The 19,379-nt window shown below is 42.8% G+C and overlaps 1 protein-coding gene across 1 annotated transcript in view; it reads left to right on the top strand.

Moving 5' to 3' along the window:
• Positions 1-19,379, top strand: part of xirp2b (xin actin binding repeat containing 2b) — a 50,903-nt gene that overhangs the window by 3,361 nt on the left and 28,163 nt on the right. The window contains exons 2-3 of the mRNA XM_065252325.1: positions 16,516-16,661; positions 18,845-18,973. Of these exons, the coding sequence (XP_065108397.1) occupies positions 16,516-16,661; positions 18,845-18,973 (275 nt within the window). The remainder of the gene's footprint in view (positions 1-16,515; positions 16,662-18,844; positions 18,974-19,379) is intronic.

Raw genomic sequence — 19,379 nt, forward strand, 5'->3', positions numbered from 1 at the left:
TGTAGCATTGTGGTAAAAGAGGGGATTCATGAAAGACCAAGGTGCCCTTGAGTGAAGCACTTAACCCGAGGTAGCTCAGGGGTGATAAGTGTACTCTAAGCTGTGGATAAAAGCTTCTACCGCATGACAAATAAGCCAGCAGAGTGAATTTCAGTGAGGTGATGTAACACTTGAAATAACTTGTAATGCCTGACCAAACATTGCGGTATTGGGAGGCATTGCAGCTAAAGGAAATATTTATTTAATATGTACCGATGATTTGAACACTTCTAGAGAAGCAGAGCAACCTGGCACGGGCGTTTTATTCGCTTTTATGTCTGATACCTTTGTAATAAATACCTTGTGTTCATAAATAAGTCTTTAAGTGGAACAAAACCATTAAAAGTTAATGAAGAGAGGCCATTGGGCTGATTATGCTGCAGATGGCATTTTATATTATGATTGAACTCACTGATTTTATTGCAACTACAGGCCGACAACAAGCATTAGTGGATTGAACAATAGATGTTATGAGATTATAACTGGCTGAATCTCATAAAACCGTGTTGAGAAATTGGCCTGGGCACATTTCACTCTAAAAAACAAGCAAAAAAATGCCTTTTAAAGTTGTTGAAATATATGTGACCAGTGCTGGCAAAATGACTCAGCACTGTTTAATTTGGAGCTGCAGGGAATAGAAAATATAAATGTCGATTTTGGTTAAAATTTGAGGGTTTCATAAAAATAAGAACATTAAGCCCTCATCTAGTGATCCAAATGCTCTAAATCAGAGCCTATCCGCCCTATACGCAGACTACGCGAGCTGCGTAGGGCCTCGCACCACTAGGGGGCCCCCTAGCGCTTAACTTCATGCAGCGCTGCACAGACCAGCTGACGAGTGACATCATTGTGCTGCGGGAGCCATTCGAAATTATAACAAGCAGTACGATCTCATGATACTTTAATTTCAGTTGTCAGTCCATTTATGCAGCTCTGCATGCACTTGACGCGCTAATCAATATGCGTCTTCATTTGGATATTAAAGCTATCTGCCCAGAGCAGGAAAGACAAGCGGCATGAAGCTGAAGTAAAAAGATAAAAGGAATATTCCATTTTCTTAAAAGAAAAATCCAGATAATTTACTCACCACCATGTCATCCAAAATGTTGATGTCTTTCTTTGTTCAGTCGAGAAGAAATTATGTTTTTTGAGGAAAACATTGCAGGATTTTTCTCTTAATGGACTTTAATAGAGCCCAACATTTAATACTTAACTCAACACTTAACAGTTTTTTTCAACTGAGTTTCAAAAGACTATAAACAATCCCAAACAAGGCATAAGGGTCTTGCGAAACGATTGTCATTTTTGACAAGAAAAATAAAAAATATCCACTTTTAAACCACAACTTCTCGTCTAGATCAGGTTGTGATGTGTGATGTGACCCCACGCAATACGTCATGACGTCAAGAGGTCACAGAAGACGAACGCAAAACTCCGCCCCAGTGTTTACAAGCGTCTTGAAAGAGGACCGTTCCTACGTTGTTGTATGTCAACTGATACTAATTAATGTCTTTGTGTCAGTTTATTGTTTACAATGGTCCGCAAATGTGCATTTTATATATGTAACACGTGACCTCCCTACGTCACTACGCATTTACGTTAGGTTGCGCTGGATCAGACCTAGACAAAAAGTTGTGGTTTAAAGAGCATATTTTTTATTTTTCTTGTCAAAAATGACAATCGTTTCGCTAGATAAGACCCTTATGCCTCGTTTGAGATCGTTTATAGTCCTTTGAAACTCAGTTGAAAAAAACTGTTAAGTGTTGAGTTAAGTATTAAATGTTGGCCTCTATTAAAGTCCATTAAAATGAGAAAAATCCTGCAATGTTTCCCCAAAAAACATAATTTCTTCTCGACTGAACAAAGAAAGACATCAACATTTTGGATGACATGATGGTGAGTAAATTATCTGGATTTTTCTTTTAAGAAAATGGAATATTCCTTTAAGAACACAAAATTCCTATACACTATATATTCCTAACACTGCAGTCCAAATCCTTAGATTCAGTTTTAGTCCAGTGTGTTTGGTTAGAAATGCTTGTACACATTAATAATCAAAATCTTTCATACGTGTTAAAAAAATAAACACATTTATTCATGCAAGATGTTGTGTGACTCCTGTTAGCATTTTAAAACAATGCACATTAGGTCTAATGTTTGCATATTTAGAGAATTATTGATGTATTTTGGTGTATTTATCTGTGGAGTCTGATCATGCCTTAGTTTTTAAACAAAGTTATTTGTTATAGTTTATATGACAGCTATTGGCTTTATTTAATTCATAATGTTACCCTTATTTGTTTCCCTGATAATCTACATCTCTTAAAAAAATTATATATTTGGCAGTAGACCTTTTTTCTAAGTACTAATATAACAGATTAAAGGCTTTTCAGAAAAAAATGTGTCAATGTTTAAATTAGGAAATATTCTGATGAGTGTCACAGTAATGTTCATGTGGCAAAAATGTACATCTATAAGATAATATGTGTTTTAGTTAACAGTTTGTTTATAGACGGTTTCAGCAGTAACAACATAAACAAGCTGCTGTCGTGGTCCACACGTAAATTCCGGCAAACTCCTCTAAGAATAAATAACAACAAAGTTCTTTAACGTAGTTTATTTATATAACAAGCAAAAAAACAACACATAGATTACTTAGGAAACCAAAACATTTGTTATTTTCGACGAGGCATTTGTTTAAGAGATCAGTTTAGCAACTAGTCAGACCATTAAAAAAAATGAAACTGGAAGTAAAGTTCGGATTCAGACGTGTCTATATTCAAACCGTCTATAGCTACATTTAATCAGAGAAAGTGAATGTTTTTTTATGAATGCGATGACAGGGCCTCCTCACAAAGTTGCTTAGGGCCCCCAGAAGGCCAGGATCGGCTCTGCTCTAAATAGTCATTAAACATCTAAAATGATCTTTATTTGTATGTTTTCTAAGATGTGTATCATCCTAAATGCTTAATCTAATAGAAAGATGCGTCTCCATCCACATGTGCATGAAATGTGGTTTTCGTTTTAAAACATTCAGGAATTAGAAATTATAGTGCAGGACTAACTTGATGTTAAAAGAGTTACTCAGAGCCATAAGACATGAAAACCATCATCATCATGCTGACTGACAGACATGAATATGTACATAATTGAATATTTTTCCTACAGATATAGTTTTTTTTACTTTTCGTGCTAAATGTATTAGTTTTACCAGTGATTTTAAGGTATATGCGGTGATTTAAAAAAAAATACAGGTATAGCTCTGTCATTTTCTCTCAGATTCCAACCAATTATACATCGTTTTGACGTTTTAATAGAGAATGTCAACATATAAATAACTCATTTTTGAACATTTGTTCATTCCAACTCAGTTTGCCAGCACGGGTCGTATATTATTTTATTGAATTTTACTTACATTTAATTGTATAAAAAAACAGTAACACAGACTTTTTTACTGTATGAAGGCCTGGATATACTTTACTTTTTACGCATATACGAGGGTCAGCATACAGTGCGCGTGACGCAATTTTGTTATCATAATAGTACTTGAATGGTAGTCGCTCATGCATGTACAGGTTTATGTACACTGAAAAAATAAAGGCTGTATTTACTAAAAAATACAGTGCATCATGTTTGCATTTTTTTTAATGTAAGTATTACATGGAATTTTAAGCAATTTATGCAATTACTTAAAATTACAAGTAAAACTTATTTAAAAATATAGTGCGTAAATCCATTGTATAATTTTTTACAGTGTGGGCCAGTAGAGGCATTGCAATTTGTCGCAATACACATGCGTCAAACACCTACAGTATGTACGCGTACTATGTATACTTTTCAAAGCTGTGCGTTCGACTGTGTGCCCAAGTATGGTTACACAAGACTGTTTTAAGATGTAAAATAAATCTTTGGTGTCCCCAGAGTACTTCTGTGAAGTTTTTTGCTCAAAACACCAGATAATTTATTATAACATGTTAAAATTGTCACTTTTTAGGTGTGAGCAGAAATGTGCTGTTTTTGGGTGTGTCCTTTTAAATGCAAATGAGCTGATCTCTACACTAAATGGCAGTGCTGTGGCTAGTGGAGATTATTATCCCCTTATGACATCACAAGTGGAGTCAAAACATTTCCACATGCTTGCAGAGAATGGTTTACCCAAACTTAGTTACTGGGTTGATCTTTTTTTTACGTTTTCTAGGTTGATAAAAGCACCGGGGACCCAATTATAGCACTTGAAAAAAAAGTCAGATTTTCATGATGTCTCCTTTAAGATAAATGGACTGCATTTTTATTATTGTAGATAGATTTTTTAAACTGTAGATAGATAAAAAAGCAGTACTTTTAAATTGAATAAGAAAAATTTTAATCTGTAGCAGATTTTTTTCCTGAAATACAACATTATAAAAATGTAGCATGACGTTAAAACAACTTGTTTTTGCAAATTCATCCTACTATTTTTTGTATAGCAAGATTTTACCAGCGATAAGTTAACATAATTTATAGAAACAAGTTGAAATTGTTTTACTTAATTTGTTAAGTTAAAATAACATAAATATATATGTTGATTTGACAAAAATTATGTAATTTTTTACAGTGTATGTTTAAAAATTATACAATTATATTTCAGTATTACAGGAATATAGTTACAGATTTTTATTTTAGATTCGGATTTACCTGCTGTAATACAGTAAATGTTGATATGAGAAAATAGGCTTTGTTTTTTTTTAATACAAATTAGATTTCTTATTGAGTTAGATTTTTTGGGTGAACATGACTAACTGCTAGTTTGACAAACTGCTGCTTGTTTAAAAAAAAAATGACAAAATACTGTAGAACGATAAAGAATGTGTCATCTTGTAAGTTGGATTTAGCCAAACATATGAGGTTATAAAATCCTTGCTGTGCTTTTCAAATAACCCAATATTGAGCTTATAATTTTGTTTTTTTGAGTTTTAGGTAAATTCTGCTTTATTTTAAAAACTTTTAATTTAAAAGTAAAGAAATGAATGCAAATAATTCAGCACGAGATTCCTGCACTCAACTTGAACACATTTCATTTTCCCCCAAATCTTGCTGACAAGTACGTACATTACCAACATTATTATCTTGCATCATTAAGGATCTTGTATGATTTTTCTTTCAGTGCATTGTACTGTAATGACCACATGACACGTTGCCTTTGGATTTGGACAATTTAAAGTATAATTACGCTGCTTACTTTAATTTTGGACCAGCTTTGATCATAGGAGCACATTTATTTTGCCCAACAAAGCTCAATCTGAGATTATATCATGTTAAAGAGCTTTTAAAATGTCTTTAGTACTGTACACAGGATCAATGACGTTACCATAGAGCTGCATTAGATGTATAGGATGTCAATGTCAATCACATACAGTATGAACAGCTATAGTAGAGCATTTAGTCGGGATACATTTGGGTCAGGCAGAGGAATTAAATAGTCGTACAACCACATTAGTGCAAATGAAGCATTTCTCCTCTGCTAGACATTCACATACACACAAACAAACACACGGGGTGGGATTAGACCTCAGTTTTGATGTGGAAACTGTTAGCGCTGCCAGCAGCTCATTACCGTAATGATGGTTTACAGCAGGCAGAGAGACACGTCTTTATATTCCACAATGTTTAATTGGGTTAGGAATAGACAGCTGGTGTAATTGATTTCAGGGATGTTACTGGATAAAAGCAAGACAGCCTTCGGTTATAAATGTTCTTCCATTGCCTCCAAATATCTCCCATTACTGTCTCACCTCTGGCTGTGTTTAGGCTGATTAGAGATAAGATACATTGGTTTGCAATGCAGATGTTTCTGGTCATTTTCTGACAGTCTAACTGGTAATGCGCATGATAACTGTAAAGATGCTGTAAACAGTTTCGAGCTGCTTTGCAAGGCATTTGGTTGACGGGGTTATTTAGTGGCTTTATTACATTCTTTCATTAACATTATATTTAAGTCTTTCCCAGCCAGCATTTTTAAAACAAGTTGCCAGCATGCGGCAGCTTTTTTATGATTTAAACAAAAGTTTAATACATTACAGAAAATATTTCAGTATAAATCGTCTCGGTTACGTATGTAACCCTCGTTCCCTGAAGGAAGGGAACGGAGACGTCACGTCGTGACCGACGAATTGGGAACCGCTCCGCGGGTGACCTATCTACTTCGAGAAACTATAAAAACGCCAATGAACTTGGCATGCAGGTATTTGCATAATGCCGGCGCCGCCCCGCCAGGTGCGTATATAAGCCGCAGGTGCACAATACCAAATTAGCTATATTATTGCTGAGAAGCCGAGCAACAGTGCCCGGCCTGAAAAACAGCAATGGAACAGCAAACTGTGGCGACGGGACGTGACGTCTCCGTTCCCTTCCTTCAGGGAACGAGGGTTACATACGTAACCGAGACGTTCCCTTTCAGTCGGTCACTACGACGTCACGTCGTGACCGACGAATTGGGAATCCCTACCAAAACGCCACTGCAGCTGAACCCTTCCAGTGTCTGTAAAAGCCCTCCGCCCTCCACGTAAGGGGCGGAACCTAAGGCGAAATGCAGAAGGCCGGTCACTACCTGTTCCTTAACCCACGATAGTGAAGCAGCGAACTGGGGAAGCGTCTAAACTGAGCGGAGCTAGAACACTGCGGAAGCCATCCCCTAAGAAGGTTGAATGGATGACATAAAATATGAAACAACCGATAGGTTGCTCATAAAAAGTCTCTGAACAAAACATAGTATGCAGAGAGATGCAGAACAGGCTCTGCTAAGGAAAACGTGGAGGATTAGTACCCCACGGAGTATACACACAAATGAACCCCACGTAGGGGACAAATGTGGACGCCTAGCCTACACAGGTTTACAGAGAATACATCAGTGATAGGTTGACAGCGGATGCTCCGCAACATCGGCTATCAGGGCGGTGGAGGAGAGGCAAAAACAGTTTTTTAGACGTTTTTGCCCCGATGGCCTTCCATATTGGTGCAGATGTGCAGCACCAAAATAGAGGCTCCAAGCCGACACACGAGCCGACCCTCGGCATTCTTAACTAGTTAGTAGAAAGAACCCGAGTGGAAACCGGTTCGACACGAACACTATAGAATCTTGTGAACGTATTAGGTGTCGCCCAGCCTGCAGCTCTACAAATATCTGTTAGCGAGGAACCGCGAGCCAGTGCCCAAGATGATGCCACACTGCGTGTAGAGTGGGCACGTAAATTAAACGGACAAGGCACATTCTGCTTTTGATATGCAAGGGCTATAGTATCCACAATCCAATGGGACATCCTCTGCTTGGTGACAGCTTTTCCTTTCTGCTGACCACCGTAACAAACAAAGAGCTGATCTGAGGTCCTAAAGCTTTGCGTCCTGTCTATATACACACGTAGTGCACGAACAGGGCATAACAAAGCCGTGGCTGGGTCTGCCTCCTCCAAAGGCAGCGCTTGGAGGTTCACCACTTGATCTCTGAAAGGAGTGGTGGGAACTTTGGGCACAAAGCCGGGCCGGGGTCTCAGTGTTACGCTGGATGCAGCCGGCCCGAACTGAAGGCACGATTCGTCGACCGAAAATGCATGAATATCCCCTATCCTCTTAACAGAAGCCAAAGCAAGGAGAGTTAAAGTTTTCATAGTAAGAAATTTAACACTCACACTATGCAGAGGCTCAAATGGGGCTTCCTGGAGTGATTTCAGCACCAAGGACAGGTCCCAAGGAGGAATAGAGGGAGGACGCGAAGGATTCAGTCTTCGAGCGCCTCTGAGAAATCTAATGACCAGGTCGTGCTGACCCACTGTTCTACCGTTTACGGGTGAATGGTGAGCTGATATCGCAGCGATATCGACTTTAATAGTGGATGGTGACAGCCTATTCTCCAAACGACGCTGGAGATATAAAAGCACAACACTAATCGGGCATTCTCGGGGGTTTTCACTTTGGGAAGAACACCAGTCGACAAACAGGTTCCATTTAAGCGCGTAAGCCTGTCTCGTAGACGGCGCTCGCGCTGCAGCAATAGTGTTAGATACCTCTTGCGGTAAATCACTCAAATCCTCCGTGCCCCGTCCAGAGACCACACATGGAGGTTCCACAGGTCGGGGCGCGGGTGCCATAATGTGCCCTCTTGTTGAGAAAGAAGGTCCTTCCTCAGGGGAATCTTCCACGGAGGGGCTGTCGCGAGGAGAGAGAGTTCTGGAAACCAACTCCTGGTTGTCCAATACGGTGCCACCAACAGCACGCTCTCCTCGTCCTCCCGGATTTTGCATAGGGTTTGCGCAATGAGGCTCACCGGAGGGAACGCGTATTTGCGCATGTTTCGCGGCCAGCTGTGTGCCAATGCATCCACGCCGAGCGAGTCGTCGGCTAGTGAATAGAACAGGCGACAATGGGTCGTCTCTGGGGAAGCAAACAGATCTATCTGCGCTTTGCCGAAACGTCTCCAAATCTGCTGAACCGCAATGGGGTGGAGTCGCCATTCGCCGGGATGCGCAGCCCGAGAGAGCGCATCCGCCTCTACATTGAGCGTGCCCGGGATGTAAATGGCACGAAGAGACCTCAATTCTTCTGACTCCAAGTGAGGAGATGACGGGCGAGATGCGACAGGTGACGCGAGCGTAAACCGCCTTGACGATTGATGTACGCCACGGTCGCAGTGTTGTCTGTGCGTACTAATACATCTTTGCCCTGTAACTCGTTGCTGAAACGGACGAGCGCAAGATATACAGCCCACATTTCTCGGCAATTTGTGTGCCAATGCAGCTGGGGTGCCGTCCAGACCCCCGAAGCCGCAAGCCCATCGTACGTGGCCCCCCACCCCGTGTCCGAAGCATCTGTGCATACTATTGCATGCCTGGAGACCTGTCTCAGAGGCACACCGGCTCGGAGAAACGCACGGTCTGACCACGGAGTGAAAGTGCGACGACACGCAGGTGTAATGATAACACGGTGAATGCCGCGCAGCCACGCTCTCCTCGGGACTCGATCGTGAAGCCAATGCTGAAGCGGTCGCATATGAAGCAGTCCGAGCGGAGTTACAGCTGCGGCTGCTGCCATATGCCCCAGGAGCTTCTGAAATTGTTTCAGCGGGACCGCGCTCTTGCTCTTGAATGTATTCAGGCAAGTCAGAATCGACTGTACACGCGCTTCTGTTAGACGAGCTGTCAAATCGATCGAGTCCAGTTCCATCCCGAGAAAAGAGATTCTCTGCACGGGGCAAAGCTTGCTCTTTTCCCAGTTGACCCGAAGACCCAAACGAGCGAGGTGTTTTAGAGTTAAATCTCTGTGATCGCACAGCGTCTGACGTGTTTGAGCTATTATGAGCCAATCGTCTAAATACGCGAGAATGCGCACACCTTTCTCTCTCAGGGGTTTTAAAGCCCCCTCCACTACTTTGGTGAATACACGGGGAGACAGAGAGAGCCCGAATGGGAGGACTTTGTACTGGTATGCTCGCCCCTCGAACGCAAAGCGGAGAAACGGCCTGTGCCGGGGGAGAATCGATACGTGGAAGTACGCGTCCTTCAGGTCGATGGATGCGAACCAATCGTTTGGACGAATGCATGGAAATATGCGCTTGGGCGTCAGCATCTTGAACGGCATTCTGTGAAGTGCACGGTTCAGCGAACGCAGGTCCAGGATCGGTCGCAAGCCGCCGCTTTTCTTGGGTACAATAAAGTAAGGGCTGTAAAACCCCGACCTCATCTCGGCTGGAGGGACCGGCTCGATCGCGTCCTTCGCCAGTAGGACAGCGATCTCCGCACGGAGGACGTGCGCATCGGCAGCTCTCACCGCAGTGAAACGAACGCCGGAGAATTTGGGGGGACGCCGGGCAAATTGGATCGCGTAGCCGAGACGAATCGTGCGTAAAAGCCAACGCGACGGGCTGGGAAGCTGTTCCCACGCCCCCAGACACCGTGCGAGAGGGACTAAAGGCACGATCGGTGTACCCGCGGCGGGCGCAACGGAGGTGATCGCCGGTGTGTGCGTATTGGCCGCACCGACAGCAGTGTTGTGCATGATAACACTCACCTGAGTCCGCTGCTGGGTGGGTGAGTAAGGGAGGCTCTGCTGAAGACACCTCACGCCACTCGATGCACCCTCTGGCGAAGGGGGAGGAAGACGATGGGTTATGAGCCCGTGATTGTCTTCTTTCCCCTGAGAAGTCAGAGAGCGCGATGGGGTTATGAGCCCGTGCGTTGCTCTCGTACTCCTCTGATGAGTCGGAGAACGAGGGGGGGTTATGAGCCCGCTCGTGTCTCCGGCGCTCATCTGAAGACCTAGAGATGGAAGTGGAATTCGCTCTTTTTGTGGAATTGTGGGTGCCGACTGAAAAGTCGGCGGAACAGAAAATTGAAACAAAGGATTCCCCAACCGGCCCTCCTCCGGTGGGGGGAGTGGTGCTTTCACCATCTCCCGAAGAGCGATCCCCTCCATCTCTAGGTCGCCCATCTCAGGGCCGCTTCGATTTTCTTTTTCCACCCTTTGAAGCGGGCTGAGCGGGCGGGGCGGGCTGCTGACGACCGGTTCCTCGCTTCTTAGAAGAGCCCCGGGGAGGAACGGAGGCGGCCGCCGCAGGACGCCCTCGGCGAGGAGCAGGCTGAGGTGCCGACGTGGACGGGGCAGGCGCAGGACGCTTCCGACGTGGCATGATCTGAGCGATGGCCTCAGTCTGCTTCTTGGCCGCGGAGAATTGCTGGGCAAACTCCTCGACCGTCTCGCCGAACAGGCCGGTCTGGGAAACCGGAGCATTCAGGAGCCGGGTCTTATCAGCATCCTTCATGTCCGCCAGACACAGCCAGAGATGGCGTTCCTGGACTACCAGGGTAGACATCGCACGCCCGACGGCGCGTGCGGTGACCTTGGTCGCACGGAGCGCCAGATCCGTAGCCGCACGCAGTTCAGAGAACTCCGCCGAGTCGTGACCTCCCGCGTGCAGGTCCCTCAGAGCCTTAGCCTGGTGGACCTGCAGCAATGCCATGGCATGCAGGGCAGAGGCTGCCTCCCCACAAGCCTTGTAAGCAGCACCGGACAGCGCCGAAGACTGCTTACAGGCCCGTGAGGGGAGAGTAGGCTGGTCCCGCCAGGAGGAAGCGACACCGGCCGGACACAACTGCATCGCGACCGGCCGCTCCACTGACGGGATACCAGTGTACCCCTTGGCATCTCCACCCTCGAGAGAGGTGAGGGGTGAAGGCTGAAACGGTCGGTTCCGGGCGGAAAACGGGGTTTTCCACGACCGCGTCAGCTCTTCATGCACCTCGGGGAAGAAAGGCACCGGGGGCGAGGACTGAGAAGCCCTGGCACCCCCGAAGAACCAATCATCGAGGCGGGACGGTTCAGGTGGGGGAGGTTTAGTCCACTCCAAGCCGACCGCCTCCGCCGCCCGGGCGAGCATGGCTGCCATCTCGGGGTCGAACGCAGAAGCCGCAACCTGGCCCGAAGGCGGGAGCGGATCCGGATCGACGTCCGAGGCTGACAACCCCCCTTCCGATGTTACGGTGGACATCGCGTCGGGTGGAGGCTCGACAGAGCGCGAGGACACCGTAGAACACGGGCCGCTCGTCTCCATCGGGACCTCCGCTGGCAACGGATCAGGGCGCTGGGAGCTGCTGGACGAACCAGCAGACCGACCCAGCACCGTTATACGGAGATCATCCTTCGCAAGTCTGGTAGCTGCGCTCTTAGCAGCACCAGACTTGGAAGGCGGGCGCCGTTCCCGGAGAAACGACACCCGTCTCCGCAAATCCGCCATAGTCATGCCCTCACAGATGGAGCATGAACTATCACGCAACGCTGCCTCTGCGTGCTGGAGCCCCAGACACGAAAGACAACGCTGGTGGCCATCCCGGGGGGCGATGAACACACCGCATCCAGAAACCGAACACGGACGGAAATCCATCTTTAAAAAGACGACCCCGACCGTGACACGAATGAGTGGCTGTCTTTAAAAAGACACAAAGCTCAAACGTGCTGCTCTTTTAGGGAAATCACTCTTTTGTGCGAGCTGGTGAAACACACAGGGAGAGGCAACGCACTCACTCAACTCAAGTCCTAAATTAAAGAGACAGAGAGAGAGAGAGAAAGGGTGGAGAAAAAACACTGCGAGCCTCCGCTGAGGTGTCTTTGCCCAACCAACTTCAGCAAGCTGAGATCTTATTTTCTTCCCTTCCAGAACAGGATCTACGAAGATCAGATAGAAAGCTTCTCGAGAGCAGATGTCTGCCGGCTTCGAAGCAATAAAAGCTAATTTGGTATTGTGCACCTGCGGCTTATATACGCACCTGGCGGGGCGGCGCCGGCATTATGCAAATACCTGCATGCCAAGTTCATTGGCGTTTTTATAGTTTCTCGAAGTAGATAGGTCACCCGCGGAGCGGTTCCCAATTCGTCGGTCACGACGTGACGTCGTAGTGACCGACTGAAAGGGAAATATAAACATATAATATATATAAAAAGAAAAAAAAACGTTTCATCCTACCTTCATATGTTTTCTTTTTATCACCTCTCACATATGGGTAGGTTTCTTCAAAAATACAAAATTTTTAACAAAAATTGCATTTTTGTAAAGGACTTTTGTTAGAGATCAGATTCAGACCGATGATCAAAACAAAAACAGAGTTTTAACTCACTGTAAAACCTAACTTAACTCAAACCATTTAAGTAAACCGGTTGCATTAGACCATTTAAGTTTTAAAACACATAATTTTAAGTATTGTTAACTTGAGTCATGTATATTATGCACTTATATTTAGTAGTGTGAACTTAAACATAAGTGCATAACTGCATATAACTCAATTTGTTTTAGTTCACAGTACTCAAATGCATGTGTTTTAAAACTAATGCAACCGGTTTACTTAAATGGTTTGAGTTTAGTTAACTTTTAGGTTTTACAGTACTGTATTTGAATCAGTTGATGCTTAAGTGTTTTATAAGTTTGGTAAGAGTGCCACCTTGTGGATAATAGTGGAAATTTGGGTTGCCGTATAAACTTGTCAATGGCAGGGAAGCGTTTTTTTCTTAATCAACGAGATAACTCATCAATTGCTGGGAACGAGTTAAGTATTTGGCAGACGCTTTTATTCAAAGTGACTTTGTCAGTGCATTTATTTTATACTTTTTAAGGGGCCAGTCACACCAAAAGCGTTTATGGCAGTTGCAGGCGGCTTTTTTGAATGATATTCTATGGGCAGGGCGCGTTTGCGCGCTGTTTATGCGCGCCAAGCGCCTTGCGGTTTTTTGCCGCCTGCCGCGCACGCGTTTTTGAAGGAGCGCTGAGAGCGGATAAGCGCCCGACGTCATTCGTGTCTTTCCATTGTCCAATCGAATGAGGGGAGAGGCGGGCCTTACGTTGTGGTGAGGGAAGTTTACAGTTGCTTTGAAGAACCGGACTCCACTCGCTCACTCTCTCCTGCGTGTTTGTGCACCTCTCACCCTCAAACAAGGTCAGAGCAAGCGTCCTCTTTTTAAAGTTTCTGCTGATATGACAGTTAACAGCAAAAGAGCGCTCACGCTTCAATATTTGATTGACAAGACAGCTGACTCGGTGGTTGCTTAGCAATATGAAAAGCCGCGTAGCACTGCTCTTTTTTAAAAAAAGGCAGTGCGTCGCGCCTTGCGTTTGCAAGCGTTTAAAGCGCTTTTGGTGTGACTGAAGCCTTAATCAGTATGTGTGCTCTCTGGGAATTAAACACATAAACTTTGCATTGCTAATGTAATGCTCGACCAAATATGTTTAATATTAACAAAATGCGTCACTGCTATTGCTACAAATAAGGGAGGTTGCAATAGTTAATGTGGCCGCTACTAACAAAGGAAGTCCCACCTTCCAGTAAAAAGAGCCAATTGTCAACCATTAAAGAATGACATTGTCTAGGGGAGGGGCTCGGTATTGCCTGTTTTGTGCGATAGAGCTTAGTTTCTCTGCCCGAGCCCGGACTCAACTCGCTGGTATTACCGTATTGTTGTATAATTCATTAAGATAATAATTAATAAATGCACGCACAATTATGAACTTGATATATGTTACGGATATGTTTTACTATGTTCAAACAAATGCCTTTCAACTTACATGTGCAAATTTCAGAATTAAATGAATGTGCTACAATTTGTTCAAAAAGAGTCTGTAGACTACGTGTTTTAGCTATTAAATAAGCAAGTTTAGTTTCAAGTTTCTTATGTTTTGAAGAAAGAATTGTATCTTAATTTTAATACATTTTTCAACAACTAATTGCCTGTTCTTAATACATAAAAAGCAATAAAGCAGACAATATAATAATTACATGGAGGCGCCGGCGCGCCTCAGTCACACACCATTTGAAACTCGTAACACATGCTTTCACTGAATTAACAAATGCACATCTTGCTTGCTCACACACATATTATGTTGAAATAACAATATGTTAAAGTAACATTATTAATAATAAATGTTGAAGAATATTTGATTGAATGCTAAATTTGGTTGTGCCTGTTCAATTTAATAAAATTTAAAACTTTAATTATGATAATTAAAATAATAGAATATTTAATGAGTGGCCAATTTCTGCTCATGTATTAATAGTATTTGTAAACTATATATATATATAATCCATATATATATAACTGGGCAGTGTCCCCCTTTAGCACCTGCGTTAAAAAAATCTGCCGCCACAACCGCTGGTTAAAAATGGTAGGGTTTAAATCAGGCTCGGGCTCATAGTAAATGTGTCGGGCCAGGCTCGGACACAATGTGCTCGGGTAGGGTCGGGCTTGATTTGTTGGGCCCGATATAAGCTCTATTGTGCGACAGGCCCTGCCGATTGTTTGCACATGTGGAGTATTTTGCAATAGCAGTAGGCTTTGGTAAAATGTCAGCGCATTTAAAGGCAGAATGCACGATTGCTGAAAAACGCTTTGCAAAAGAGAGTGAGGCCGAGTAGCAAAACACACTTGTAGCCAATCAGCAGTAAGGGGCGTGTCTACTAAATGACATTGTTGCCTGGGTTGTGTTTGTGTGGGGCATGTCTATCAAAAGAAAGTCCAGTTTCTATTGGGGTAGGGGCGTGTATGTTTAGGTGATTTCAAATGTCAACATTGGCTTTCAGAGATCATACATACACCCCGCCTTTAAAAGACTTTGGCTTTACCAACTGAACTACAGGAAATTAGCAAATTAACAAAATTAATAAAAAAAATTCAGATAACCTGAACACAATAAATGATTGACACATTAAGGGGGGTGAAAACACAAAGGCCTTTACGCCTGTGTATGTTGTTAAGTGTTTTCAATAGAAGTGCAGCTCTTTTCAAAAACCTTTGTCAAACACTATTTATACTTTATTTCTTCCAATAATGCTGCATAATCATTTTAATAAATATAATAATTAACACTCTTTTATTATTGCATTCTGTTCATCTACAAAAATACTGAGGTGCAAATGTTATCTGCCAATAAAAAAAAGTATAGATAGCAACTTATTACTGTTAACACTTATTGCAAAGAAATATATATATAGCCACTGCCGACAAAAAAAAGTATAGACTTGCTTCCTTTTCTACACATGTCAGTGATATCTGTGATGTTAGTAAGGGTTGTAATATATGTAAATAAATTGCATATGCAGCACCTTTAAGGAAAACACATATCTCCTGAATCGCAATTATTCAATTTAGCCCAACCATAGGTTTCAGTATGTTATGTAATTTTATTGTCGACTCATTAGTAAACTGTCATTTGCTGCAGATGAAGCAATTCATCTCCTTTTTTTTAATGAGCAACAAAATTAAAGTCTTAATGAAGCCACTGTATGACTCCCAAATTGCTGTAATCAGTCTTTATCGAAGTTTTTGCCGCCAGTTTCCACTTTAAAAACATCCAGTACATAAATCTAAGGGTTGTTTTCACGAAGCAAGGACCTATACAGTAAATCTTAAAGCCTTTGGGTAAAACGTCTGAACATTTCAAATAGTAATACAGCTCGGCAGATTTACAAATACATCAGTTTTTACATTACCCAACTCCCGTTTATATAATTCTCTCCAGATCATCTCTGTATTTTTTTCAAATCACAATTACTATTACACTAATGACCTGGTATAATTAGTTGTGCTTGCTAAGCTACCATAAGCATCACCATTACTATTACTCATACTTAAGGTTAAGAAGTTCAATTATTAAAAAGCGTATTAAACCTGTCGTGTATCATTTGTGCAGCAGTCGTGATTGATGCCTCAAATTGTTGAAAACAGATGGTGCCATGCTTTTTTTTGAACAATTATGATGTCCTTGGTGGTGAATGTAAAGAAGGTAAAAATTCCCAGTGAACCTGTGCCTTAACCGGAGACCAGAAGCTTATACAATCCAAGTGCTCTTTCGATTTGGAGCATCACTTTGTACACCACCAATACTTTACATTATTCATAATGACATTGCAAGCACAGTTTGGATGTTTTTCAATTTATTTTTATTGTTTTTGTTTGTGTATCTATTTCCAGCTGCAGGCAGCGTTATAGTGTCCAGGGCAGATGAGCATGATGACATCCAGATGGACCAGACCGAACATGTTCCTGTGAAGAACCGTGTGGCTTTGTACCAAGCTGCGGTCTCCAGACAGGACAGGCCTGACTCCACCTCCAGTGGGGTAAATTTTAAATGCACGCAGGATTTTCATTTTATCGTAGTGATCAATAAAACTTCCCATGAAGTTGGAGAAACATCAGAAGTCATCAGCAATGTGATCAGATCTCATGGGGTGCACTCACATCCTAACTTCTCCAACGGTATTTTTGATATTTTTTATGAATATTATTTCCAGCCAGTCCTCCTGTTTTAATGACCCTGATGTATTTTGCTCAGCGTTTAATTAAGTCACTACAAAATTCCTATTTAGTGAGGTGTCGTAAGCGCCATCCTATTGATCCGCTAATATAATTATAAATGAGGTGAATGAGTCTCCTGTACAGCTTGCAAACTTGTTTTCGACGTCTCATTAAAATAAGCGATCAGGGCTGATAAATTCTGACTGTTCTGCGTTTAAACACCGCTTGTGGACCGAGGCCTTTTAGCTTCAAATTCATGTATAATTCCCCACTCATTGATTGATACGATAATTGCTGCCTTTATACATCAGATTACAAAGGAAGCTCGCGTGTGTTTGATTTTCTTGTCTTTCATCGAAGGAGTGGCATGATAGAGATTGAGAGACAAACACAGTAAGACGGACAGAGAGACAAAGACAATGCAGAAGTGATCTGTGCGTTATGCAGAAAGTCTTTATGGCTTAGCCAATAAAAAAAAAATTAAACACCATTTGGTGATTATTTGATTTCAGAAGCATACAAATATTTAACTGTACTTTTCTAAAAAAAAAAAAAAAGGTTTAAGATTATGGGCCCTATTTTAACGATCTGAAACGCAAGTGCGAAGCGCAAAGCGCAAGTGTGGGCGGATCTTGGGCGCTGTTGCTATTTTCCCGGCGGGAGAAATAACTCTTGCGCCAGGCGCAAATCAATAAGGGGTTGGTCTGAAGTAGGTTCATTATTCATAGGTGTGGTTTGGGCGGTACGTCAAATAAACCAATCAGAACGTCATCCAACATTCCCTTTAAACGCAAGTGCGCAAGTTTCATGGCGGGTTGCTATTATTATGACGGATTTACCAGGCGCACGCCAGGAGCGGTTAACAGCCGAGAAGACCGACGTTCTTGTAAGAGCAGTCAAAGACAGAGAAGTTGTTTTGTATGGGGATGGGAGAAATCCGCCCAAATCAGCGTCGGTTAAACAGGCGTGGGAGGAAATAGCCACCATTGTCTCATCAGCTGGCATCCACAGGACGTTTCGCCGCAAGCGCTACAATGATGTCAGGAGATGGGGGAATCCCAAGCTTGCCAGCATAAATCGGCCATGCCGTGTAACGGGAGGTGGATCTGCCTCTACACAGGACCTGACGCCAGCAGATGACATCCCTGTGTCCACCCTCACCGCTGAAAGCCAAGAAACGCAAGCAGTCCAACCCCAAAGTACACTTACAAATCAAGTTCACATACATTAAGGTTTCTTATGAAAACATTTTAATTATTATTTACATAAAATAAACGTAATACAGCCACACAACACACTTATGAAAATATTTAAATCGTTATTTGCATGAGAATTTTTTAACGCAGCCACACAAAATAAATAAAAACTATCACCACAATGCTCACCACAATGATTTCCTTTATCTCATGTGTTTAATATTTTTTATTGTAACAATTTATGATTTGCAAAAATAACTGTTGCATCTGTGTAGATTAGATAAGCAAAGTGTGTTCGCGTTGTGCACGCTATACATTATGGTCAAGCATGCGCCCTTAAAATAGCATAATGAGCAACGCGCCACTGACTTTAGACTATTTTTTTTTTTTGGTCAGTGGCGCAATTGTTTTTTGAAACTGCAAAATAGCATCAGGGATGGTTTGCGCCGCAACATGCCTCCTTTTTTGCGCTGAACCGCCCAGGGAATGCAAGTTCATTCCCTAGTTTGCCGACGTGCGTCTGTGGAGGGAAAAACCTGCTATGCGCCGTTGCAAAATACGAATGATACATGCGTCACTGACAAAGTCAATTGCGCTGGGTGCAAGATAGGGCCCTATGAGTTTTAAGAAATTGCCAGTGGTCTTACTAAATTTATTCTTAATTCTAAATTTTTTTACTCCAATGTCACCTCAGGGGCTTGGTAATTAAGTGGTCATTAGATTGTATTCATACTCCAGTCTTGTATTTTTGCAGCCCTTGTTAAAGCATAACCGATTCATTTTTGGTTTATATTTGTTTTGGTCATCAGGTCATGGAGGAAGCTGAGGTCTGTTCCCTGCCTGGAGGGCTTGCCAGCATACGCCGACAGTTTGAGAGCGAGGACGTTTCGACCGCTCACTCGCTCACCCAGTTTCACCTCACACACAGATCTGTGCAGGTCAGTGCTGGATATCATAAAATACACCACCCAAGCTGTAAGCTGCACATAATTTAATTGAATGATTTTACATGACATAGCAGTAAATTAACAGAATTAATCATAATAAATCACACACATCAATTTCTGATATGATTTAACAGTCCTCAAATGACATTCTCATAGGCGTTTGTAAACCATTGGTTTCGCATCAAAATGTGGTTTGCAATTCAATATGTATTTAAAGGAGGTATTAGGAGATGCTATAAGCATGCGATGCAACTTATGCATGCAACAGCGTAAGCAAAAAACGCTCTTGGAATAGAAAAGCGAGGGTGTGCATGAACTTCAGCGGTGAACATAATCCTCTTAAAGCGGATCTTATACGAAAACTCAAATCTTACCAGACAAATACAGACCCAGATAC

The sequence above is a fragment of the Paramisgurnus dabryanus genome, chromosome 15, assembly GCF_030506205.2.
Source record: "Paramisgurnus dabryanus chromosome 15, PD_genome_1.1, whole genome shotgun sequence".
Classification (NCBI taxonomy): Eukaryota; Metazoa; Chordata; class Actinopteri; order Cypriniformes; family Cobitidae; genus Paramisgurnus; species Paramisgurnus dabryanus.